General features: G+C 50.1%; 2 protein-coding genes across 2 annotated transcripts; both read left to right on the forward strand.

Annotated features, from left to right (window-relative positions):
- Nucleotides 1-5904: 5904 nt before the first annotated feature.
- LOC142900529 (splicing regulator ARVCF-like) lies at nt 5905-22618 on the forward strand. Its single transcript, XM_076044862.1, has 15 exons — nt 5905-6389; nt 10476-10652; nt 11303-11892; nt 13356-13834; nt 14011-14194; nt 14267-14384; nt 14559-14727; nt 16152-16169; nt 17618-17745; nt 18970-19120; nt 19237-19429; nt 20151-20262; nt 20439-20529; nt 21522-21598; nt 21706-22618. Exons 1-15 carry the CDS (start codon nt 6369-6371, stop codon nt 21796-21798), a joined length of 2601 nt encoding a protein of 866 aa, XP_075900977.1. The 5' UTR covers nt 5905-6368; the 3' UTR covers nt 21799-22618.
- A 949-nt stretch (nt 22619-23567) lies between these two features.
- Nucleotides 23568-25454, forward strand: LOC142900535 (bone morphogenetic protein 10-like). Its single transcript, XM_076044873.1, has 2 exons — nt 23568-24066; nt 24399-25454. Exons 1-2 carry the CDS (start codon nt 23724-23726, stop codon nt 25325-25327), a joined length of 1272 nt encoding a protein of 423 aa, XP_075900988.1. The 5' UTR covers nt 23568-23723; the 3' UTR covers nt 25328-25454.
- The last annotated feature ends 1503 nt before the right edge of the window (nt 25455-26957 follow it).

The following is a 26957-nucleotide window of genomic DNA, read 5'->3' on the forward strand; positions in this document are numbered from 1 at the left end:
TTTTCAGGTAACAAATCTACTTTTGCCAAATCTGCATTGTGAGTCCAGCTTCGTTTGTCGCTCCTCCCCCGGCTCTCGATCCTGACGCAGCAATGAAACCCATTTTGGCCTTTCAAACGACCGGGAGTAGCTCGATGTCGTGACCTTATGTGACACGCTAGGTTTTTTTTTTTTTTTTTAACCAAATTATTTTGCATCTCCGCCGGTGTCAACTTTTTTGTTTGTCAGTTTGCAAGGAGACGGCGCTAAGAGAGGATTCAGCTTCTTTATTCTTTTTTTCCTCCCCCTCTTTCGCCGTGACGCGTTTATGCAGATGACCTGTAATCTGCGCTGCACTGAGCCGCCTCCCTCCCCGCATCCAACATCAGCTGCTCGCCGGAGACATGCAGCTTCCAAAATATGAGGGCAGATTTAGCAAAACGTCTGATGCCATTTTCTCCCTCGCTGTCCTCAAAGTAATTTTTATGCTGTTTTTTTTTCCTCTAACCTCCCTTATTTCCACCCCCCCGATCCCAACTCCACCTCCTCTCAGCTCCCCATCCTGGAGGTGAGATGCAAACAGGGATCCTATCTATCTATCTATCTATCTATCTAATTATATGGTGAACTGAGCCTTTACACATGTGTTTTTTTTCTCCAAATGTACCTCTATCGCACCCGAAGTCAAATCTTTCGACCCTGCCTCTTGTTCTCCCTCCAGCTGCAGAAGAGATGAGGGATCTTGCGTGACATAACCAGCGAGGCCGTTTAAGAGTTTATTCATATTCTTTTTTTTTTCGAAACTGCCTCTGGATGGCGGATTGCTCTGCGTTGCCATGGTTCTCGCATCTCGATGTGTCGGCCGTCAGGACAAACAGAGACGTAGCAGAAATGGAGGGGGGGAAAAAAGCATTGTGATGCTTCGTCTGATGAAAAGTGACCGGCGACGTCAGTGGATTTGATTTCTGTCCGTCCCGTTTGTTTTTTGTTTTTTTTTAATTTGAAATGATTTTTGCAGAGATGCAGCCTCAGACTCACTGTTGCAGCCCTCACTTCCCCTCACTCTCTCTCTCGCTCCCCTCACAGCTCATTGATATTCCTGATCATCAGAGGCATCGCTGAACTGGCTGATTGTCATTTTCAGCTGCATTGGCACTGATGCATTTCATTTCCTCCGCGGGCCTCTCGGCTGCCGCAATTAAACACTTCACAAAGACGGCTTGGCCCGATCGCGACAACCGGGCTCACACCAAGTTATTTATCGTTTATCTGCACCAATTTGTCCACCGTTTTTTTTCTCTTTTTTTTCCCTTCCTTCCCTGTAGGATGCCTGCAGCAGGAAGTCGGAGGGAAAGTCAGCCGGCTAATTTGTCATTTATAGTCTGCGTGCAAACTCTCCAACCTGACTGGAGTTCACTGGGGAGCGTGCACGTTCAGCCTGCGCTGGTGCAGCCTGCTTGCCCTTCTAACTTTTTTTTTTTCAAAAAAAAAAAAAAAAAGATTAGACCCTCTTTGAATATTTGAATATGAAAAGTGAAGGGTGACCTTTCTCGCCGGGTGCCGAATCGCTGACCTTTTTCTGGTATTTCCAGTGTGATTATGCGCTCTGTGTGAGCACGCCGTCTGAAACGCGAAACAGGCTGCAACAGGCTCGCGTTAGCTTGCCGCGATCGTTTTTTTTTTGTTTTTCTGGTAAACTCGTCATCGACGTCCGTGTTAAATCAAATTAGCCGCGCCGGCGCACGCAAGGATGAGCAGAGCAGAGCAGAGCAGCGCAGAACAGCGCTGGGGTTTAATTAGGACCAAAAAAAAAACAAAGCGGCAGCTGGCTGTGGTCGTGTGCAGCCGCGGTACTAGCGTCCTGCAGGCCGCCGCAAGACTGTATGGTCTGTGTGTTTCTTCGTTTCCAGGTGATCTCCTGTCAGCAGATCACATGCATCAAACGTCGCCGCCGCATCCTCTGCGTTCGACCCGGTGTGTTGAGATAATGGGATGCGCTAATGACACGCTTATCTGCCGCGTACGCCGAGGGGGAAGAGGCGGCTCGCTATGCAGTTAGCGCATCGACAACAAGGCCATTCTTCATGTGTCGACTCGCAGCAGAGCGTCAATTTGCACACCGGAGCCGCTGGTGTGAAGGATTGCAGAGACGCGCGCCTGTCATCCCACCTGTGTAATGCAGTTGTCTGCACAGGCAGAAATAATTGAAACGTATCTGTGTGTTTGTGTGTGTGTCAGAAGGAGTCAGAATCAGGCATCTAAGTGGGCGTCAAACACATGTAAGAGAAAGGTCTTCCTCACCCAGTGTGCTGCTGCAGCTGCTTGACTCCTTTCCACCACTTCCTTTCGGCCAGGAAGTGGCGTGACGCCATGCTAATCTTAGCTTAGCACACGAGCAAACACTAGCACCGCTGGTGTATCCAGGATCTTAAGCCTGAACTTTGTTCCCAACACAGTAGAAATGTGACCAATCAGCAGCGTGCTCTGAGAAAGGGGCAGGACCTATGGCCAGGATTTCAGCAGCATCTAAATCACATCTTCCTATTTAAAGAACAGCGAGAATAGAGAGGCTTATTGAGGCTAACTCCCGACTGGCATTGACGAGAGTCCAGCTATAAACCCGGTGCCCCTGCGATCAGTTGGCAGCTCCTTTCTGCCTGCGTGCGCCGCATCGAGGCAAACAAAGCAATAACCTAGAGAGTGAGATTTTACACTGGAACGCTTGGAAATCGAGAGCGAGGAGCGTGAGAGAGAAACACCTCCAAGGACGCGATGGAATTAAAGCCGGCCTGCCGGCCGTCTCTCGGCTGCGATCTTTCATTAAATTTACAGGAGCGCAGAGCCACTGCAGCGGGCAGACAAAGAGAAGCCCTTTGCATGTTTCCCAAAGGCCTGGTTGGAGACGCATACCTGCATTTTTATGCACGGATGTAAAAGTCTGGCAGCAGCTGCGGGTTCGCCAGCCTCCAGATGTGGTGAAGCACCCGATTAGCCGAGCAGTCGTGCAGCGGATCCCGCAGCGGTCGATGAAAATCTTTGACAGAAATGCAAAAGGGCCAAATATCGGCGCGTGCACGCAGTGTCCGAATGCATTCAGAGTCCTTGCGTGGACAGGACGTGAAGCCTTTGGTCGGCAAAGTTGTGCGATTCAGGATTCTGCAACAGCCTCGCCGCTCGAGCTCCACTCACCTGAGGCCAAAGCAGAATCTCTTCAGAGCCTCCAATGATGAAGCCAGTTTCCCAATTTGACACGCGATGAAGCCCCTCGCAGGAGGAGAAGAAATGAAAAATAAAGAAGCTGCGGCTCAGACTCGGAGGAACTCGTCTGAGCAGCTCACCGGCGGAGTAAAGCAGCCCAAACGAGGGTAGAGGCTCATTAATTTTCATTTCCCTAGTAAATATGCAGAACTTTTATCCTCAGAGGAAATGCCAATAGATCCATTAAGGTTCATTTTAATTACGGAAAGGTCTCGTCCATCATGAGTGAAGACTCCCGTCGTCGCACAAGTCATTCTTTCTCATACTGGAGCCGCCGGAGTTCCAGCGTTGGAAAACTGCAACTTCACTTTCTTTTGCCATCAGACGTTTAAAGCTGAGGTTCTGCAATAAGGCAACAACAACAGTAGCATTAATATTCCAAATGACAATAGGATTTTGAATTAAATTGTCTTTAAGCTGCCTGCAGAGAAAATCCATTTAGCCTCAGATTCCTTATTAAAAATTAAAATGTAAATCAGGTGAAAGCGGAATAAAATGATTTATAATTTCATTTCTATTCATTGCATTCTTGCTTTTATCAGCCAGTTTGTTTTGTTTTCAATGCAATTTAATGACCCCCACAAAGCAAAAAAATTGGTAGTTTTGTAGTTTCAACGCTTTATAGTTGCCTTTTTTTTTTTTTTTTTTAGGGGGTGGCAGGTTGCTAAAATACAAAAAATGTAAATGAAAGTAGCTGGTGCGATGGAGCCACTCTGTCTCTCAGCGACCCTGAGCCATTAAGACACTTAAAAAAAATTTCGAGTGTGGTGGAAATGGAGCGAGTGGGAGAGCCGCGAGCCTCGGTCGCGGTCGCTCCTGGGAGAGAAAAAAATAAAATAAAATAAAATCCCTTTTCACACGTCGCGGGATCTTGCGAGCATGGAAGCGGACCGTGTCATGGATGCTGCTTCCTTTCCACTGCGCAGGGATCCAAGAAGTCGGGGGCAGATGTCTCAAACATTAGCTCCTCGCTTGAAGGGACTTTTTAACCGAAACGTTCTCTGTCCCCCATTATGAAGAGTTCGAGGCTCCTCTTACGTTCCGCTTGACTTTTCCCCCCCGCTGCCGCTTCTGCCGCTGCAACCGACGTGCTCGTCCAGAGATAAGTTGCAAGAGGACGCACCGTGAAATTAAAGATTAGAAAAGGCTGATTGAGCCCACAGGGTTTTCTTTTTATACATAAAAAGTTAAATCTTAAAAATACAAATGTGACACAGAAGTTGTTGAAAACAAACACCTTTAGTTTAGTGATTTCTTTCTTTTATGTATTGTTAACATTTTCCCCCAGTGCTGAGACTGGACTGGGGACTGGTGACTGGACCAGTGGCTGGACTTGTGGCTGGACTGGTGACTGGACTTCTTCTTGGACTGGTTGCTGAACTGGTCACTGGACTGGTGGCTGGACTTCTTCTTGGACTGGTTGCTGAACTGGTCACTGGACTGGTGGCTGGACTTCTTCTTGGACTGGTTGCTGAACTGGTCACTGAACTGGTGGCTAAACTGGTGGTTAGACTGGTGGTATAACTGGTGGCTGGACTGGTGACTGGACTGGTTCTTGGACTGGTGGCTGAACTGGTGGCTAGACTGGTGGCTGAACTGGTGGCTAGACTGGTGACTGGACTGGTTAGGTGGCTAGACTGGTGACTGGACTGGTGACTGGACTTCTTCTTGGACTGGTTGCTGAACTGGTGACTGGACTGGTGGCTAAACTGGTGGCTAGACTGGTGACTGGACTGGTGACTGGACTGGTGGCTGGACTGGTGACTGGACTGGTGGCTAAACTGGTGGTATAACTGGTGACTGGACTGGTGACTGGACTGGTGACTGGACTTGTTCTTGGACTGGTGACTGCACTGGTGGCTAGATTGGTGACTGGACTGGTTATGGGACTGGTGGCTTGGCCTTGCAGCCAGCTAGGGTTGTTGGACGCTCTGGCAGGTTACTGGTCCAGACACTCTCCACCGGTTGGATCCGTGAGGTCAATCCAGAGGGTTTCTGAAACAATGGCGAGTGGAGCGTCACGGCCTGGATGCCAAGCAAGAAGAAGTCCGACTACAGCTCGCTGCCAATGACATCATCTCATATTGATGCCCGACACTTTGGAAACAACCCAAACGGCTCTCCTCCTGTTAAAGTCTACCATGTTACAAAACACTCTCTGTAAACAGGCACTGCTGTACTTTCCATTATACACACGTCCCCCTAAACCTCCTGCAGCGAATGAAAAAACCCTCCCTGCCCCCTGAGCAGGTGTTGAGGGGAGACTTGGCAGGATGGGGGAGGGTGGGAGGGGCTGCAGCGACCAAGGGTTCATCATGCTGCACAACATGGGTTGACACAGGTCTGGGCGAGTGTGAGCTGCACCTCTCGGTGCTCGTGAGCCCACGGGGGGGGAAGGGGGGGGGGTGATGGTGTAGCACGCCTCTGCGTAGGTGTGTGTGTGTGCACCAAGGCTGCCAGAAAAATATGGGTAGAGCACAGGGGGGGATTGCGGCGCCCCTGCACTTACCTCAGCCGCTCTGGCATCGCACAGTTGATTCAGCACCTCGCTAACAGCGTGCACGTCAACTGCAGCAGCGGCGCGGAGCAGAGGAGGAGTGCAGTAAATGAGTAGAGGAGCCTTTATTGCTCCTGTGTGTGCTCCTGTGTGTGTGTGTGTGTGTGTGTGTGTGTGTGTGTGTGTGTGTGTGTGTGTGTGTGCCTGCCTGTTTCTCACTCTCTCCGGGGCTGTGTTGGATGTAATGTCTGAGCAAAACGTGTGCATCCACTGCGTGTGAGAGTGAGAGAGAGAGAGAGAGAGAGAGAGAGAGAGAGAGAGAGAGAGAGGCTAGTGAGAGCAGAGGAGAGGAGAGGAGAGGAGAGAAGGAAGGGAGGGAGAGAAGAAAACGGATGTGTGGCGCTGCCGAGAGCCGAGGGGTGAAGCGAAGGATGGCTGCTCACGTTTGAGGCGCCTCCGAGGGGAGAGGAAGAGTCAGGAGGTGCGCTGAGATTTGTTGTTGGGTCTCTTTCTTTTTTTTTCTTTTTTTTTTTTGAGGAAAGGAAGCTCAGGAGACGTCTGGCTGGCTGCGCAGACGGGAGCCGCATCCCATCTCGCCAATCATCCGGAGGAAGGCACGGAAGGGTTGAGGGTGATGCCTGCCGAAGTGAAAGAGGTAAGAGCAGCGGCGGCGGCGGCGGCCGAGCGGCTGCTGCCTCTGTCATGATGAATGAGGCAGGCAGCGGTGGGCTCGGCGCAGTCTCCCCCTCTGCATCTGTGCGTGTGAGTGCGTGCGCGCGTGGGGACACGATGCTAACATCTTCTCCAAGCGTGTGCAGACGATCGCATAGGCAAGCTCATCAGCAGGAGTGAAGTGTGTGTGTGTATATGTGTGCATGTGTGTGTGTGTGGTGAGTGTGATCTTTGATTGCATTATGAGGAGAGGGTGACCCCCCCCCCCCCCCCCACCCCCGACACACACACACACACACACACACACACACACACACACACACACACACACACACACAAGGGGAAAGCAAGCGCTGCTGCTGTGCTGCTGTGCTGCTGCGCACGCTCTGGTAAGTGTATTGCCGTGATGTATCAGGGGGACATTAAATCTGACCATGCAGCATTTAACTGTTTAGGGATCGGAGCAGCGCAGGAAGGAATCAGGAAGAGGAACTCAGGAGGATGATCCCCCCCCCCCAAAAAAAACAAAACAATTTATGCAGCTGCTTGGCCGCACTGTGCAAAAACAAAAACAGAAAAAACAAATAAAGATGATGTTTTGCATAATGGACATCAGGGAAACTGTTTTCTTTTTTAAAAAAAATAATCTGAATTATGCATGGGTAACCCGAGTGCCGCTGGCAGCAGCAGCAGCAGCAGCGGCTCACAGTGAGCCACGCCAGCGAGTGTCGCCGCTTCAACGCGGCTGAAGACAGACGAGTTGTGACAAAGTTGCGGCTGACGCCTCCTGACATCTCAGGCCTGACGTCGCTTTGTGTTACGGCGGCCGAGGCATTTTTGACAGAGACGAACCTCCACGACAAACCTGAGCTGTTTCCCATCAGGCCACTTCAGACCAGAGCAGGAGAGCAGAGGCCTTCCTTCCTTCCTTCCTTCCTTCCTTCCTTCCTTCTTCTTCTCTTCCTTCCTTCCTTCCTTCTTCTTCTCTTCCTTCCTTCCTTCCTTCATTCTTCTCTTCCTTCCTTCCTTCCTTCTTCCCTTCCTTCCTTCCTTCCTTCCTTCCTTGCTTCCTTCCTTCTTCTTCTCTTCCTTCCTCCCTCCCTCCCTTCTTTCCTTCCTTCCTTCCTTCCCTCCTTCTGTCTTTCATTCTTTCCTTTCTTCCTTCCTTCCTTCCTTCTTCATTTTGTTCATTCCTTGTTCTCCCCTTCCGTCCTTCCTCCCTTCCTTTCCTTTCCTCCATCCTTCCTTCCTTTGGGTCTTCATCCAATCATCTCGTCTCCCCGGCACGAGATGGGTGACAAGTTCAGGCTTGTGGCTGGTGGCAGTTGTGCCCTTGAGCCAGTGGCTGATATGTGAACTGGCTCCATCCCAGCAACCACTGCTCCTGCTGCTGCTGCTGCTGCTGCTGCTGCTGCTGCTGCTGCTGCTGCTGCTGCAGCTGCTGGCCTCGATACAGCGGCCTGATAGGAACTGGATGCTAACCATCTCTCTTTTTTTTTCATTTCTTGTGTTTTTTTTTTTTGAATGTGTGTCCCTTGCATTGCTGTGCGCAGCTCCCCTCCCTCCTCCGTCTGTTTTTTTTTTTATTTTGAAGCTCAGTCACATCCAGACCCGTCATCTCGACCTATTTGGCTCCGCCAGCGCACTTTGTTAGTGATGGTGCAGTGAGTTATTTAAATGAGCTTTGACTCACAGCGGCGTGGCCTTCCCTGGAGCGGCGAATCAGACGGGGACGGCTCACAGTGGGTGCCCCCCCCCCCTCCTCCCCCGATCCTGCCCATTATCTCCCTCCCCAACCTTAATCAAGCTGTCTGCGGAGGACGGCGCTCTGTCCCCTCACTTCACCAGCTGCCCTCCGTCATTCCCGAGGTGTTTCCAGCCAGAATTATCTGCCCCTCTGCCAACATTTTCGACCCGAACCCCCTTCATTCCCGCCACGTGACCCCTCCCACCTCTGACGTCCTTTCCCGACGTGCCGCCGCCGCGGACACGAGGCCTCTTTTTCTTTCCCCCGCGGTCCGGTGGGCTCGCTGCAGCCTGATTTAAAGCGGCCGAGTTGTTGAGGTCTCAGCACTTGTTCGCTTTCATGCCGCAGCCTCGGCAGAGAGGAGAGAGTTTGGGAGGGACGGGGAGGGGAGGGGCAGATTTATTGCAGCCTTTCTTGGGTGTTTTTTTGATTTGCTATCTCTTGCGCATCAGTCCGCTGCCTGTTCAGGCCAGGTGAGAGGCTGCGTGCACGTGCTGGGTGACTCTCGGGGTGGATGTTGATTCAAGGGGGGCAGCCGGGCGGTGCGAAGGCAGTTAAGCTGAGCTGCTAATGATGCACCGCGCTGGTTGGTCTTTTTGTTTGGAGATGCATTGAGGCGAGCGGGCTGGCGGCCGGGGGTGCAAAGCAGGGCACTGCAAAGATGATAATAAGTCCTTTGGATAATTAGAATGGAACTAAAAGCATAAGTGCGCCGAGCGGGGGGGAAGTTGTTTTATGTTTACGGCCCAACTGCTCCGCCTGCAGTTGCTCCTCACACCGAGATGCTGAATAATTAATCCGAGAGAAAATCACTGGAAAGGAAAAAACAAAAGGGAGAGTAAAACTTAGAGGAAAAAACACACACAGCAAAAAAAACAACCAAAAAGCAGCCGGCTGGTTACTGATCCCAGCGTCAGCGGGGAGCAAATCAGGAGCCGGATGAGAGAGAGGGAGAGAGAGAGACAGGAAAAATAGACTTTAAATGACAATAACTGACAGCACAGATCCGGCCCCATGTGCCGGCTTTATATAACACAGCGGGGAATGTCAACATCTGTTTAGAGACATCAGGGCTCATGAAGACATCCAGCAAATGGCCCCTTTTTCCCACACGAACGAGTTCGGCTGCCACGTCAAACAAGAGAACAAACAGGAGAGACCTTCAAAGGAAACTTTGGCAGCTATTGATCAGTTCACAGTCTGGTGAATGTTGATCACAGCGGCAGAGGCAGCAGCAGCGGCGGCAGCAGTAGCGTTGACCCACTAAACAATGAGCGCGGCGCCCCGAGATGTCCGGGTTTGTTACCAAACACCAGGTTGTTTGTGCTTCCTCTCCTCTCCGCTTCGACTTTGACACGACTGATTTGTAAAAATAGAGGAAGAGGGAAAAAAAACCTGCCGGCAATATGTTCCCTGTCAGCCTTTGTTTGCACATCAAAAGAAAGCTAAATACTCAAATAATAAATAGATAAATAAATAGCTGGTCGGTGAAACCATTAAAATAAAAAGTTTTGGAAAAAATAAAGGAAAGTTTGGCCATGCGAGGCCAGCATATTGAGGCCCGAGTGGTTTTATTGTCAAATTGGCTGGTGACCAATTTATGGGGGAAGTCAGCCTGAAACTTTGGAAATTGGCTCAAATAAATGAGATGTGGGAAGAAAAATGCTCGGGCGCACATGTAATTAGCAAAGCAGCCTCGCGTGAGTACATACTTAAAATGATTCATTTGTAATTTCTGGCCTCTTTTTGCCCTGTGGAGAGAATCAGGCGCTTTGTGTTCCCTTTGTAATCGGTAGAGTTACTGATTTTCGCCCCTTAATTCAGACAGGACAGAAATGAAGCAGTTTCCGTAGCTAATGACCAGAAATATCCCACGGTGTCATCAGTATACATGCAGACTTGTTCATATTCAAGCTGCAGCAACTGTTTGATGGCGGTGGATTTCCTCTATTTCTTTCACTCCTTTGCAAAACTGCGGCCGCGCTGTTTTGGTGATGGAGCCGGCTAAAAAAACAAAACAAATTCCTGCCAACATTCTAACATGCAATGCACATTAGGTGAGCTGCTTTTAGTGGAGAGGGCAAACCCAAAAAGTGATGGTGAATGAGTGTAAAAAAAAAAAGACATCAACCCTGGCAACCCTGTTGTATTTTAAAAATAGATGATAGAAAAAAATGATCCTGTCCTGATTCTGAGTGATACAGATTAAGAACTGAGGTCATTGTAATGAGGCTGTCACAAACCTTGATACCTGCTGGAGACGCTGGACCCTGAGCTTACGCTTGTGTGTGTGTGTGTGTGTGTGTGTCCCGGCCGCCTCAGGAGCAGAGTGCAGAGGGCCCTCTGCCGCTGACGCCGCCCGCCGAGGTCAAGGAGGTCACCCTGGACACGCCCTCCGTGCCGGATGAACTGGACACGCCCACATCCTTCGCGTCGGCGATGACCTCGACCAACGAGAGCTCCACGGAGACGGACACCCCGCAGCAGACGGACACTGAGGTTCGAGAACTTGTGTGTCCTTGATGTCTTAGGAGGAAGATCATCACCGTCATAAAACATCAAATGATCAACCTGCTACTTAAACTTTCAATTATTTGACGAAAAGTGCTTACATTTGGACAATCAAATACTGAAGAGATTAGATAAGACCTAAATCCTCTTTATCTTGTTTTTCTACTTCCAGCAACACAATATTGAATACAGTCAATGCAAAGCTGTGTCATTTTCATGTAAAAATCCTTTACCGCTGCCATGAACAGATGTTGCTCATCAACCACAATTAGCTGCAATAATGCCCAGGTTTTATGGGCTTGCCTGCCTTCAGAATGATTAGAATCCAACTCACTTTGCCGAGCCAGTCCAATTACGTTAATTCCCCAAATTCTTTCCTTCTTACCACCCAACAAACGGAAGCAGGGCCTGAAACGGCTCCACAGGAGCTCATTCTCGAGTGGACCTCATTTTTCTTTGGTGCAGTAGAGAGAGAGCACCTCGCGAACCAAGGCAGGTCGACCTTAGAAGCAATCGTGAAGGAAGGAAAGGATTGTTTAGACGAATGGGAGACAGAAATACAGACCAGTTCTAATCCCGAAAATCCCAATCCCGAAAAATGTGAGCGCTAACAGACTGCTGTGTGTCAATCCTTGCAGGAGTCCAAAGCCGTGGAGCAGGAAGCCGAGCAGACGCTCAGCGACGGAGGTAAACTCTCCCCAGAGACGCCGTCCCAGGTGGCAGAAACGCACCATGTCACTCCGTCAGCGGTGGAAAATCCCGAAGCTGCCGAGCAGCCACCTCCCGAGTCGACCGCTGAGTGCTGTCAGCCTGCTGCGGCTCCTCCTCCACAGCCCAGCGAGGTGCCGCCGCCGCCACCGCCATCATTTGGGGACCTCCAGCCGCCTGCTCCACCTCCGGCGCTGCACCCGGACAGGCAGAGCAGCAGAGTCTTCGCCCTCCCAGACGGCTACCGAGGCATCGGCGGCGACCTGTGCCCAGGCTACGGCAGCCTGTCCCGGGCCTCCCTCCACGCCCCCTACTGGCCAGCCAAGAACTTCCAGGCCGGGGCTCACCAGACCTTACCCTTCCTCCGGGACAGCTACGCCCCGCTGGGCCCGGTGGAGGGCGACAACCTCCTGGACATGAAGGGCGAGCACCCGACCGCCAGCTACCCGACGCTGGGAGGCATCCACCAGTTCAGACCCATCACCACCATGGAGCTCCTCAGAGAGCCCTCCAGAACCAGGTGAGTCGCAGAGAGGTGCTCCTGCTGCGAGCCTGGGGCCGTGCGAGGAAAATGGCTTTTTGGAGGACTGAAGTGGTTGCCGTGGCAACTGGATGCGGGAGGAAGAGGGGGGTCAAATATAGATCAGCCTCTCGCTCGGAGACTTCAGGGAGTTACGCGCAATATTCGCAGTGCTGCGTCTGACTTGTTAGTTTGTTGTTGTTGTTGTTGCTCCTGTTGAGGTGGGGATGAGAGCACTTAGCTCGAGGTGGCCACGTGTCAGGCAGGTGACTTGTTTGAGGTCAGGCTCATTTACAAGACATTTCTGTCAAGAGGTGGAAATGTTGACCGAGCGGAAACTTGACCCACCATAATTGCATTTTTTTTCCCATTGAGTTTCCTCTCAGAGGGAGAGAGAGCAGGAAGGGTTGTGGTAGACGCAGGAAAACACCTTTAAGAGCAAAGAAATCCTACAGTGCTTGCATTGCTGTCAAATCAGCTACTGATGGGGGGAGGGGTTGGGCTGCTGGAGCCCATCCCAGCGGTGTTTGTGTGAGGGCGGGGTCACACCCCGGGCAAGTGGCCGCTCTGTCGCAGGGCCACACGGAGGAATAAACAGCCGCTGGCACCCTCACCTTTAAAATTTAGAGATGAGCAAATTCTTCTTTCAAAAAAACAAAAACGTCCACGACTCTGCTGGGTTTGGCCGAACTTTGACTGGCCTTGAATTTAATGAATGGGTCTGTCGTCCTGCTCCTGCGCAGCAGGAAGATGGATGGACGCCGGTTTCCCCCCTGGCGGCAGCTGCCATCAATCAGTGGGCAGCGTCACCCTCGCCATCGGCTCTGATAAATAAGAAAGTTTGGCCTGTTAACGGCCGCCGGCAGGCTGCTACCGGCCCGTATAAATTGACAAAGCAGTTTAGAGACAACGCAAGATGCCCCACCCCCCCGGCGCATCGTAAGTGACTAACTCTCCAGAGGCCAGTTTGTTAGATCCAAATGTCATCGGACCTGTTGAATGTAAAAGAGGAAAGTTGGACATTTTGGGGGAAACAGACCTGATTTGGGCTTCAGAGAAGATTGATGCGACGTTCCTGTCCATCAAGTTAAAATACACATACAGTAAAAGTGCCTGAATCAATATCTGAGGTTAGCTCAGCTCAAATGAGAGTCTGTGAACTTGTTTTGCCCTCTAATGCTTACAGCAGACAAGTGTAACGTATCAAATTGGACTAAGAAATGCTGATTTTGATTCAGAGCATCCATCTTTTCCTCACTTTAAGTTCGGGCAACTCAAATTGCACAATGTTAACGATGCAACAGTGCTACGTTCCTGCTGAGAACGGGTTGAAATTGACATGTGTTTCGCGTACAAGTTAGCTTGACTTTTTAAAAAGACTTTGTTCACCGTCAACAAAGTGGAACAAACGCTAGACGCGGCCAGAAGTTGTAAGAGGGAACCGCCTCTCGCCGTCTCCTCAGGGGCGGCTACGACGACGCCTTCATGGCCCAGCTGGAGGGCAACCTCAACCCGTTCTTCCAGGCCATGTGTCGAGCGCAGACGCTGCACTTCCCCCACAAACGCAACAGCATGGTGAGCCTGGACAGCATCCGCCGAGACCCGCGCTGGCGAGACCCCAACCTGCACGAGGTCATCGCCATGCTCAGCCACCCCATGGACCCGGTCAAGTCCAACGCCGCCGCCTACCTGCAGCACCTGTGCTACGAGAACGACCGCATCAAGCAGGAGGTGCGGCAGCTGAGCGGCGTGCCCGTGCTGGTGAAGCTGCTGGACCACCCCAAGGCCGAGGTGCACCGCAAGGCCTGCGGCGCCCTGCGCAACATCTCCTACGGCAAGGACCACAACAACAAGATCGCCATCAAGAGCTGCGACGGCATCCAGGCTCTGGTGAGGCTGCTGAGGAAGTGCAGCAGCATGGAGGTCAAGGAGCTAGTCACAGGTACGGCTCTCTTTTTAAAACAGAATTTATTATTATTGATCCAGCCTTCTTAGTCAGTTTGTTCAGTCTGCTGGTGTCACTGGCTGAGATGCCGATAATTATTTTGTATACGTCATTCATCAATTATTTTTTATGTTTTATTCTTTCATTCATTAATTCCTCCGCCTGTGCTTTAGGGACGCTGTGGAACCTCTCCTCACACGAGCCGCTGAAGATGGTCGTCATCAACCTCGGCCTCCAGACGCTCACCGACGAGATCATCATCCCGCACTCGGGCTGGAGGAAGGACTCGGTGGAGGCCTGCAAGCTGCTGAGTGCCGAGTGGACCACCGTCTTCAAGAACACGTCCGGGTGTCTGAGGTTTGGCTCCGCCACCGTACGCCGATTCTTCCCATCGCCTGGACTAACCGGTGCACCCCCCCCATCCTATAGGAACGTCAGCTCCGATGGCGCCGATGCCCGGCAGAGGCTGCGCGAGTGCGAGGGCCTGGTGGACGCGCTGCTGCACGCCCTCCAATCAGCGGTTATCAACAAGGACACGGATAATAAGGTTGCCAAAATCACAAGTTCCCCCCCTTCTTATTAATACGGAATCAGAATGAGCCGTAGTTTCCAGCTAGCGGAATGCAGCCTTAACAAAGAAAGTCATTAGAGTAAAAGAGTCATCCATCAATGCATTATCTACTCCGCCACTAAAATTAAAAGCTGCCTGTCGTCCAATTAGTCGGTGGAGAACTGCGTCTGCATCCTGCGCAACCTTTCCTACCACGTCCACAAAGAAATACCAGCGGCCGAGCGCTTCCTGGAGCCGGGCGCCAATCACCTGCGGAGGGCCGCGGGGCCGCCCAAGAAGAGGAGCGAGCCGGAATGTCTGGGAGGGAAAAAGTCCAAAGGTGGGTTCACCGTCATTGGTCCGCTGTGTGTGTGTTTATGGATGATATCCATTCAGCCAATTGAATCATGGGCAGGGCGGAGTTCAAAAACGGAGCAGGAAATGAGTGGCTGGTTGTATTATGAGAACGATTTTCCCAAGTGGCCACTTGAGGTAGTGCTGCAAAAGAATCCCATGGACCCAAAAAGCGTTTATCACATGCAAAACAAAAATAAACGCCTTTAAAAAGGCTGACAGACTGAAACGCAATTCATAGCAAATCTTTCTATTGTAGATTTTTCACTCATGGTCTTTTAGTGGTTTCAAAAAAAATGATAAAGGCCAGACAATCACCAGAAAAGAGATTATTCCCAGCGTGACGTCACAATGTCGTACGTGCTGCTGGTGTCTCAGCTCGTTCTGATTGGCTGGAAGTGGCTGTAAGCCTCTTGCTGATTAGCTGGACGGCTATTATTTGCCGCGCGCCATTGACATTTTTTCTCAGTGGAAAAGCCGATTAAATGTTATTTTTTTGTTTGTTGTTTTTAATTACCGACTAGCTTCGCTAAGAGTTTAGCTGAACTGAGCTGAGCTGCTTCACGGTTCGCTGTTGCCCCAATAGGAAACCATGATCTTGGCTAATTTGGCAGAAACGATTGCGGTTGGCATGCTCGGACGTGATAGACACGAAAACTTTTCATGGGCTCGACTAAAAATCCTCACACGGGTCACTGCCCACTCACATGGACATCAGTGAACCTGGCAAATCGGGTTCACGCTGAGTCCTCCCGCCCTTCCGCCCTCTCCCTTTTCAACGTTACAAATTCAAAATTTTGCTCAAGTCCGCCAGCTGCCCTCTCCATCCTAAATATTTAATTCAAATCCTCGCTCGCAGCACGGGTTCGGCAGATCCCTCGGCCTCCCAATCTCATGCCAACGTGGACCTGAATATTTCATGAAGGAGGTGATGATACCGTGCACGCCGCACCGAGGAAGAAAAAGAGAGAAAAAAAAGTTGGCCCGCAACCTTCCTTCGCTGCCATTTACACGTAATTCTTTCACGCAAAGTACCGCAGAGTGAACGTCTCGTTTGTTTTGGGAGTGGCGCGACTCCTTTAAGCGACCGTCTGGATTAGATCTGGTCCGCGGTAATTAATTTTTAAAAGGTCGGCGCTGCAGGAAACAAATTAATGGAGAAACAATAGAGTCGGAGTTAATTGTGCTTTTCCCCAGCGGTTCCGTCTTACAGTAGGAAATGTGTCGCCTCTTCAGACGCAGCCGCGCCGAGACAACGTCCGCAGCTCCTGCGCGCACGTGTGTGTGTGTGTGTGCGTGCGTGCGTGCGTGCGTGGGCGTGTCGCTCTGTCCTTCTCCTGACACGGTGGAATCTTTTTTGACGCTGCCCTTCTTTCCGCCTCTCTCTCCCCCTCCGGCTGCCTTCATCAGAGGAGTGGTTCAATCAAGGTCAGTCTGCTCGTTAATCCCGAATATCTTTCACAGCAGTCATATTGTGGCTGGACTGAACGGTGCATCGGCTGACAGCTGCAGTGGTGTTATGACAATGATAATAATAATGATGATTATAGTAAAAGTAAAAGGCTGCCGTGTGTGTGTGTGTGTGTGTGTGTGTGTGTGTGTGTGTGTGTGTGTGTGTGTGTGTGCGTGTGCAGGATGTGGAGGCTCTGACGGTGGATTTAAGGGAGTGGAATCACGGGGCAACGGATTTGCAAAAATCTACATAACAAATTAAAAGTGCAAACCTTCAAAACCTCGGTTTAAAAGACCCCCTTTTCAAAAATTAATGCCAGCGCCGAAAGCAATAATGTGTATAAATATCTCATGGCGAACGCTATAACTTGCCTCCTTTCTTCTGAGCTCTTTTTTCTTTTTGTATGCACGACGCTGCACACGCGACCTGATCAGAGCAATGGTTCATTTAAATGCAGAGCCACACCGCAGCACCTGCACCAACTGAGTCAGGAGAGGCTTCTTTTTTTTGTTGTTATTAATACCGCAAAAACAAAAAAGACCCCAAACTCTGAAAGGCTGATAACAATGAATTCAATCATCGCTGAGAGTTCACCTCAGAAATCTTGCGCATCAAATCTTGCCAAGAAGCCGCAGCCTTCCTTTTTAGTTGGCCCTAAATTTTAGAGTCCTCTTAGGTGTGATGAAAGCGCGGAACGACTGCAGCGCTTGCAAACTGCTGAACAGGAAGCGGGGGAAAGAGGTGACTGCGAGCCTGCACATTGTGTGACAGTTTGAATGAAATTTTGTCAATAACAACAAAAAGAGAAGCTTTTATGTTCTATCTTACCAGCTTTTTGCAAGAGGTTCGTTAAACACGATGGTGCACTGCATTGTGGGTAGTTATGGCGTGGTGCAGGGGTGTTAAGAAGCCTTGCACACTATTTGCAAACCCAAAACCAATTACTAACTGGCTCAACAGGCAGTAAAAACAAATACAGTTTCGCGTCAAATGTGTTTATCCGAGCAACTTCCCAAGATTTTTTTTTTTTTGTCGTTTTTGATGAGCTTTTCCCAGCCGGCAGAGAACAGATCTGGGAAACATTCCATCTGGCATGCCAATTCCTGAGTGTGCAAAAAAAAAAAAAAATTCTGAGGATGGAGCGAGGCCGCCGGACGACGGTACATCTTTATTTGGTGTCTTTCATACAGTTTTATGTATCTCATAAAGCCGGGGCATTCAATCTGTGTACAGAAAGGAAGTAGCAGGAAGTCAAAATGACTTTTAAGAGCCACAAAGCTCTTGGGACCCCACGATAAAAGAAGACGCCTCCCACACTCGCCGAATAATAGGCTACATGGGGATCCGTGTTTAAAAACACTTTGCGCTCATCCTCTGCTGTTTCTCATTGTTGGCCGCCGTCCCTCTGCACTGGCGTCGGCAGGGCTGGAGCTGCTGTACCAGCCGGAGGTGGTGAGGCTCTACCTGTCTCTGCTCACCTGCAGCCACAACCACAACACCCTGGAGGCGGCCGCCGGAGCGCTGCAGAACCTGGCGGCGGGCCACTGGACAGTAAGTGGATGGCAAAAGCTGAGCTTGTTTGACGGTGACTCATGTTCAAACCAGGATAAATTGGAGCGATAGTAGACTGATGCAGCAATAACATTTTTACATTTTCTATTGTTTTCGTGGATCACCGCTGCTGCCCTCAGCAAAGCCTTTAGTCAAGCAGACAGGAAGTGACTGAGAGCCTTGCTGGTGCTAAAGAGATTAGCATCATTGCTGCAGTAGCCGCGATATTACGAGGACTGTGTGGCATTTTCATAAAAAAAACAACAACATTTTTTTGGAAGAGAACATGCTTTTTTCATTTGTGAAATACATCTGTGCATCACAAACTTCCACTGTAAATGTCTTTTTAACTGGAGCATCTTGCCTTGACTGTCTGTCAGTAACGAGTCTGACCGGTGTGGTAGATGACAGGCTCGTCCAGCGGCTCCTGTGCGCTCTTCATCACACAGACGTGTGAGAAGAATCCAGAGGATTTAGCTAACGCCCGTCATGGGTTATTCAGCGAGTAGGCAACAAAGAATTTCTCGGTCATCTAACCAGCAATTGAATGAATAATTTTGATTGGACTTTTAAGTCTGTTTGATATGCGGCAACACGTTCGCTCCGCCTGTCGGCCTCCGGGATCTCTTCCCACCCGTCTGCCTCGTTCTGTCTTTGGCTGCATTTCTGATGCAGCATCAGTTTTTTTTTTTTTTTAAAAGGGGCAGACCGAGTGAGTCAAACCGTTGATCATCTTAATCCATCCAGACCATTTGGAATGACTCTGACAGCAGCGTGAATGATCAAAAGTCACTTCCTGCCGCCAGGCCACTCAGGGATGCCAAAAAACCACACACACACACACACACACACACACACACACACACACACACATTGCTTCACAAAGACGTTAGAACACAGTCAGTGTTGCTGAGCTCACATTAAAGACTCCTCACTATCCGACATCGGGACACACACACACACACAAACACACAAAAACACAGACACACACACGGGAAAAAAACAACCGTCAGGAGGTTTGAATTTATCAAGCACTTATAATATATTGAAATTGGCAATTTATTTTAATGGTGTACTTGGGAGGAAGAATATGAATGATTTCTTTTCTAAAGGCAGAAACCTAATGGAGGCACTTAAAACGCTGCAGCAGGCGTCACTTTTAAGTTTAATCCATCTCTCTCTCTATGTCTCTCTCTCTATGTCTTGCTCGCTCTCTCTCCCCAGTGGTCCAGCTACATCCGCGCCACCGTCAGGAAGGAGAAGGGCCTGCCGGTGCTGGCCGAGCTGCTGCGCTCTGACGTGGACAAGGTGGTGCGAGCCGTGGCCATCGCCCTGCGCAACCTGGCCATGGACAAGAGGAACAAGGAGCTGATAGGTGCACACTCGCCCTGCTCTGCGAACCCCCGGAGCCCTCCAGGGCGCCACCACCAGGCCAAAGCGTGCTCTCGCTACACGTGCCCGCAACGTTTTCTCCCCTTGTGGTCTCGCCAGGGGGCTACGCGCTGCGGGACCTGGTGGGCAACCTGCCGTGCGGCCAGCAGCACCCGGCCAGGAACCTGGAGGGCGACACGGTGGTCTCCATCCTCAACACCATCCACGAGGTCATCACCGACAGCCCCGAGAACGCCCGGGCGCTCCTCCAGGGCCACGCCGTGCAGAAACTGGTGGCCATCAACAAGTCCAGGTATTCGGAGACACAACAACAGCCACAGCAAAACTGCCAAAAAGACTTTTTGCATAATGTTCCGGCAGCAAATGGGCTCGTGGGCGTTCCAACTTATTTCTAGTTGATTTGCACTTAATTTATTGAGTTTTATACATCAAAGGTCCCATCCTGGACTCAGGCAACATGTTTTTCCCCCAGTTTGCAACCTAGAAAACATTGGGACACGAGTCTAAGCACAAGATTTATACATCATAGAACGTCCTGTCTCAGTACAAGCTGTTTGTCAGAAAATTCGGACAGAGAAAGTTGGACACTTTGGAGGTCGCACTGGTGTTTAAAACTCTCAGAACTTCCCGCTGAAGACCGTCACTGTATTCTTGAACTGCAGTGTCCTTGTGGAGAATCTGTAAGGTGAATTCTTAATAGTGAGCTGCACACTCGGCGTCCTCCACGAGCCTGTTTACCTGTCAACAAGAGCAACTGTTGCTGTTGTGATGTGCTTGCTGTCCAAGGAGGACGTTTTGTTTTTTTCATTTTTTGAATTTCCCAAACCAGTCAGCACTCCCGATGGCACTTATTGATCACATTTATGGATTGTTGAGGATGGTTTTTTTTACAGTCATTACTGTGCAAAATAAGACATGACAATGCAATTTGTCTTCTTCTGCTCAAGTGGAATTTTAATCAGTTCTCATCGGGCAAAATGATGATTTCATTTTTTTTTTCTTTTCATCACCAGCCAGTCAGCGCGGGAGACCAAAGCAGCTGCCCATGTGCTCCAGACAATCTGGGCCTACAAGGACCTGAGGGCCACGCTGAACAAGGCCGGCTGGACCAAGAGCCACTTCAAGGTACCTGCTGCAGGGTCTGCGCACCTCTTAAAACTGAAGTCTTGGTTTACCTGCTTTGAGCCATTAAAAACGGTGATGTCACGATAAGAAAAAAGACAAATTATGCGCCTGTGAATATTCAGCAACGACATACTTGAGCAATTGTCAATACGTTTTTTCTTCTTCTCTCGCCCCAGCCGACAACGGCCGTGGTGACAAAAAAATCAAAGGGCGGAAAGCAGCAAGGCAGCGATGACATCACTTTACCCCTCATGGACAAAACACAAGGTCAGCAAATCATTCTGTGCGTTTCATCTACAGAATATTAATAAACCGCCTTGGAAATGGGAGACGTGTGCTCCCCTGTTGGCACGAAGAAAGAAAGAAAGAAAGAAAGAAAGAAAGAAAGAAAGAAAGAACAAGATGGACTTTTCAGTTTTTGCTGCGTCTTGTCATGTCAAGAAATGTGACATTTTTTTCGCGGAGGTAGTCCGAGGGAGGTTCTCAAATCTCAGTCTTCTGAAACATACTGCAGCCATGAAGCAGTGATGTGCTGCCAAGGTTATCAGCGCACAGACTCGGCTTATTAGCCTCGGCACTCTGTCCCAGAGGCGGAGCAGCCGGCTCTCGCTTCAGCAGTCACATTTAATTTGAACGTTATTCCAAAAAGGGCAGAGAGGCCATCCTGCAGCTTCCCCACTGCAGCGCTGCGTCTCTGTTAAGTTGTCTCCTCCCTCAAACCCCCGACCTCGCTCTGTGTTTGCTTTCAAACTTAAACACCCGTCATAGCTTTGGGCTTGAAGGGTAGGAGTTGTCGCTGATGTGGCCTTTTCGGAAATGGACAAACGGATCAATAAGGATTTATTTTTTAATCATCTATGTGCCCTTTAAACAAGTCAGTGGGAGAGTATGAGGTTAATTTTGCAGAGACACTTTCACTATATTTTAGTTTCGTTTCGTCACATACGTTTCAGTCAGACCAGACATCTCATGATTGAATTGTTTATCGTATATATTTGTTTATTGTTTACAGCAGCAAATACATGTTACATGTTTGCCAATCCGCCCACCTGACAGCACGTTTCGTAATTAGGGTGACGGCTCACGTCTTCAAATAAACCAGCTAAGAAGGTAAACAAGGATCTAGGTTTGAATGCGTTGGCCACTGTAGCTCACCGGCAGACTCAGGAGGAGAGGGACAGTGAAAGACGCTGCAATCTAAAATGTAACCACTTGATGTTGCTGTTTCTTCTTCAAAATAAATATTTCAAAAATTTCAGACGTTTATTCCACCCTGGAGCCAACCGACCGAGTCGGAGATGGCAAAGGGGCCGTCGTGGAGAGAGAAGCTCTCCAGGTAAACTGCTCCACCTCCTGGATGATGCAGCGGGACATTTAGAGCATTTTCCCCGCCTGTTTAGATGCTTTAGTTGTGGACACGGTGTTGTTTTGTGTGTGTTTCAGGCCATAAGTGAGAGGAAGCACTTCATCCGAGCCGGTAGGCCTGCAGTTGGCCTCATGGACAACAAGCCTCCGCCGCTGGACTCCTGGGTCTGAACTCCAGCGAGGACACTTTCACATCAGTCACACACAGTTTTTGTGCCATCCGATTACATTTGTACAGACAGAGGTAGGAAAATGAAAACATTTCTTTTGAGGATTACAAAAAAAAACATTTACATATACTTAAAATTGGTTTTAATTGATTTGATTTTATTGTATTTTTTTGGTGATAAGATTTGCTGTATTCTGCCATTTAGGATATGCTGTCTGTCTGAAACTCACTCTGTACAACATTTTAACCAGCTGAGATATGCAAGAATAACAACCCCAAAGAATGAAGAAAAGGTAATCAGATTGGTACAAAGGGTGAGGTCATTTATAGAGATTTTAACTGTTGGGCCCATAGTGACGCCTGGACTCGGGCCAAATATTTTAAAAATCATGTAAAAAAAAAAACTAAATACAAAGTTGAGATATATTTATTCTTGACAAATTTGCCACCTGACTTGACTGTGTGATCTAATCCTCCCCTGTTCATGTCTTCTAATGAAAGGCCAAATGGGACTGTACATGTGTAAAGGACTGTTAATATTCCAAAAGAAGGTATTTATATTGTAATATTTATTGTAATACCCATGTTATTATTAATGACAGGTTATCGATGTGTACTAGCTAACACCGGTGAGCAAGCCTACATATAATGAAACTCTGCTTTGCAGTGGTCCTTTTTGCATTGCAATGTCGAATGAAAAAAAATGACACAAATAAACAACGTGCATAATTTCTCATTTTATTTTTTTCATTTTGCTTTAGTTTTTCCACACAGACTGGAATTAAAGGGATGGAAATGAAACCTGGGTTCACAGTGATCAAAACATAAATATTTAGCTGTGCGTGGATGAGATTTTCTTTGTTGCGAGCATCAGGATGTTGACGAGAACTTTTTAAACTACTGTGCCGCTGCATGCTGCAGCCACTCTCGCACATGTTGGCAGCCCGTGAGTTGAAAACGATGCCAAATGATGCATTATTAAATCGCTTTACATCAGGCACCGTTTAGCCGTTTAAGTGGGTGTTTGTTCGCCGCATAGCTGATTGCGTGCATAATCCGTCAGACAGCCGCTATCAGCCAGCCAGAAAAACAAAAACAAAAATGCGCAGCAATTAGCCGAGGCACATGCAAATGAGCCGCTTCAGCAACAAATGAATTAAAGAAAAATTCATCATAGTTAAAAACGCACAGTGGAAACGGTGGATTTGAAGCGAGGCAGCAGATGCACAGTGCAGAGGCTGGCCCCCTCGTGGAGACTTGACAAGTGCAAAAAGAACAACTGAAGCCAATAAAGATGATAAACCAAATCCAGCAATTATGCGGCTAATTAGCGCGCAGATCATTACACGCTTAATGTGTCCCCCGATAAAGTGTATTACACCGTTATCTTAGAATTAAGCTGCATTGTTCAAACATGAAATATAGCAGAGAGAGAGAGAGAGAGAGAGAGAGAGAGAGAGAGAGAGAGAGAGAGAGAGAGAGAGAGAGAGAGAGAGAGAGTGCGATTTCATCTTCATCATTATTGATTATGAACCACCTGTCCCGTTCGTCCGAGGACAGATCTCTGCCTGCGTCAGACGAGCGCAGCTCCACGCTGGGTTTGGAGCTCCTGCCAGATGGGAGGGAGGGTGGAGGGTTGGGGCAGGGGTGCTGGGGGGGGGAGTGGTGGGAGAGGAGGTCCAAACAGGGCCTTGGTAACATCTCCAAACATGTCATAACAGTCACATTGGCCGGCGCAGCCCTGCCCTCAGACCCAGAGCCACAAGATCAATCAGGACGTTGCTGCCTCCTCAGTGTCCCCAGCAGCAGCTTCACGCCTCCAGCCCGCAGGAGCCCAGAGCCCCGGACAGTTCCACAGGTGTCCGCTCAGGATCCATCCCGTCTTCAGGACCTCCGCTTCCATCTACTCCACCTCCTGGCCGCCACCATGCCCGCTTCACCCCGCTCCGGCCTCGGCCTCCTCTGCCCTCTGAACGTCCTGCTTCTGACCTGCGGCGCTCTGAGCCTGAGCGGCTCCGTCCGGCCTCCCGGCACGGCTGATAAGGCGCTGCTCCAGGCACAGGACTTTCTCAGCCATTTTCTGGCCACGATGAACCTGACGGAGCCCCAGAGGCCCAAGAGGCCCCAGCACCGGGCCCTCAGCGACACACAGACCCCAGACTACATGCTGCAGCTGTACCGCCGCTACGCAGAGGGCAGCGCCGCCACCGCCGCCACCGCCGCCACCGCCGTGCCTTCAGCCAGCATCGTGCGCAGCTTCCAGAACGAAGGTATGCTCCTGATTTTGGAAATTTAAGTGCCACATACGCACTCATGAGAGTTCCGAGAACTAACAGACTTTCTGTACAGCAACCAAAAAAAACTATTGCAAAAGTGTTGTGCGTTGTTTGTAATGCCAAACGAGAAAAGAAATGTCTCATATCTTTTGAGGCTGCAATGATTTTATATGATTTTATATGTACCAAAATGTATACACGTACCAAAAGAATTAAGAATAACTGATAATTGAAGAGAAGCACAGGCCATCTAAATTCAACGTCTAACACCGAGCTCCGACCACAGGAAGTGCACTCAGACGGCCTCGCTGCTGTTTTGATTTCAGATTCCTCCCCGTCGAGGGCGACGGCTCGAGGTGCAACGGTTCACCCGCTGCTCTTCAACGTGTCCCTGCAGCACCGCGAGCGCTTGACGGCCGCCGAGCTCCGCCTCTTCACCCTGGTCCGGGGGGCCCGGAGGCCGCGGGCCGGCGTCAGCTGCAAGGTGACCGTCTACAGGGTGCGCGAGGCCGGCACTCGGGGCAGAGAGGGGGGGCGGCGGAGGAGGCGGAGGCGGGACAAAGGGGAGGTGTCGCAGATGGAGGAGCTGGAGGAAGTGGTGACACAGCGTATCCGTGCCAGAGATAGCGGCTGGGTGTCGTTTGACCTGACTCATGTGCTTCCACTCTGGCTCAAGTCCGGCTCGGCGACTCACAGGCTGGAGGTGCACATCGCCGGCCCGGGGTCAGCGGAGGTCGAGGTCGAGAGGCGCCCCGGGGCGGAACGCAACGCCATGATGGTTTTGTTCTCAGACGACCGGAGCGGCGAGCGCGAGCTCGGCCAGGATCACGAGTTTCCCTCCCAACCATCATTGCCGCCGCCGCCGCCACCCATCAGCAACCTCGAGGAGGCAGCGGCGGTGGCATTGGCACTACCCAGGCCGCGGCGCAGCGTTAAGACGGAGCCGTGCAAGCGGACGCCGCTCTACGTGGATTTCAGGGACATCAGCTGGGACTCGTGGATCATCCAGCCACTGGGCTACGAGGCCTACGAGTGCAACGGCGTGTGCAACCCGCCCATGACCGACGAGGTGTCGCCGACCAAGCACGCCATCGTGCAATCGCTGCTGAACGTCCGGAACCCCGAGAGGGCCTCGCGCGCCTGCTGCGTGCCCACCAAGCTGGAGCCCATCTCGCTGCTCTACCATGAGAACGGCGTGGTCACGTTCAAGCACAAGTACGAGGGGATGGTGGTGGCCGAGTGCGGCTGCAGATAGTGGCGCCGTTCCCCCGACGCAAAGACTGACAGCGACGGAGCTCAAGGCGTCACCGTCGTCTCTGTCGAATTCAAATTTCCGCATGTGCGATCTCACTCAGTGGTGTGTAAAAAAAAGAGAAAAAGTCACGAGTGTAGACTTCTGGTGTGCCATATCATATGCCGCAGGTGCAAAAGCCACAGCGTTTTGCAAAGCCATGCAAAAAGTTTCGAGTCTCCGAGGTTGTGAGGCGACGCGTTCGCATCTCCACATGCTCCTCGATGTCAACATATTTAGCGTTTAGTATGCAATGGGTATGCGATTTGGAACACACCTGTTAGCTTTTGAATCAAGCTACATGATGTACATTTGTAATTAGTGTTATTGCAGAATATAAATATAAAAACCTTTGTGCCTGCTGTGAGTTTCAATAGCCGCTTTTTGTATCTAAGAATTACCGTCCGAAAATCGCAATTTAAGCCACCTCGTGGAGTGACACTGTAACAACAACATGTGAGTTGCCAGTAAAAGGCCTAGACGTGAAGAAAAAAAAAAGCTTGCGCTTTGTCTCCGTGCCAAAACAGGCACTTTATCTCAAAATTTCCCTTTTATGATGTCACGAAGGGCACTAATAAACTGTTTACCCTCCTTGGCAACAAACCCAGCCAGATGTTTGTTCCACCTTCCACCTTTCTTTCTTCTAAACGGAAGGAAGCCCCAACAAAGCATCAGTTTTAGCAGGAAGCTAAAACGCAGCGTTTTTTTGGCAGGAGGCTGCAAACAGATGGCTAAATGGGTTTTTCAGGCCATTAAATCATGTGAATCTGCTTCACTGGATAAAATATGGGACCTCCATGTTTTGAGAGCTTGAGGGGATTTTTGACCTCTGGTACACCGGCGTTTCGGTTGCCAGGTAGCTGCGGCACTTCTCCACCTAACAAGACTTAATCCCTGTCCTTCGCGCGACACATGCCTGGTGGGCCCGCTCCCCATGCAGCCGCGATAAGCAGGTGTCAGAGCCTGGAGTCCTGCCCACCGTCACTCAGCGGTGCAGCGCTGCAACGAGTGGCAGCGTTCATCAAACGACTGGTGTCAGATTCCAGCGGCCGACGTCCTTTTAGTGACGAGCCTGCTGTCGCCATCGCCCCTGAAACACTCCCACTTCCCTTTTCTGACACGGGGCATGCCGATGCTGCCGCTCTTATCGAGGCCTCGGCGACAGAACAAACGGAAAAAAAAAAAATCCAAAACATGCCACATGGTCACCCAGCTCCTGTTGTTAACACTCTGACACAGATAAGAATGATGGAATAACACTGTGGAACTTCTCTTAATAGGATCCTCACCCAGCACAAGGACTTACACAGGTTAAGTGTGCAGGGCAGAGATATCAGCCGCCTCCAGGCAAACCAATTTGTTGGTGCGAGGCTTGTTTAAAAAGAGAATGAAGACGGAGTGCGGAGGCAGCTGTTTATTTCTGCCGAGCTGTTGCGCAAGGTCAGAGGTCAGCAACCAGTGGCTCTGCTTTTCTGCTTGGCCGACGGCACTTTGCTTATTTTGTGTTGCTTTTGATTAGTGTAACGCACACAGTCATGGCAAAACACAAAGTGGGAAATACATGTGGAGGAGGTGATCTGAATGTTTGCAAAGT

Source organism: Nelusetta ayraudi, unplaced genomic scaffold (genome assembly GCF_046127955.1).
Source record: "Nelusetta ayraudi isolate G7.1 ecotype Tasmania unplaced genomic scaffold, CSIRO-AGI_Nayr_v1 ptg000083l, whole genome shotgun sequence".
NCBI lineage: Eukaryota > Metazoa > Chordata > Actinopteri > Tetraodontiformes > Monacanthidae > Nelusetta > Nelusetta ayraudi.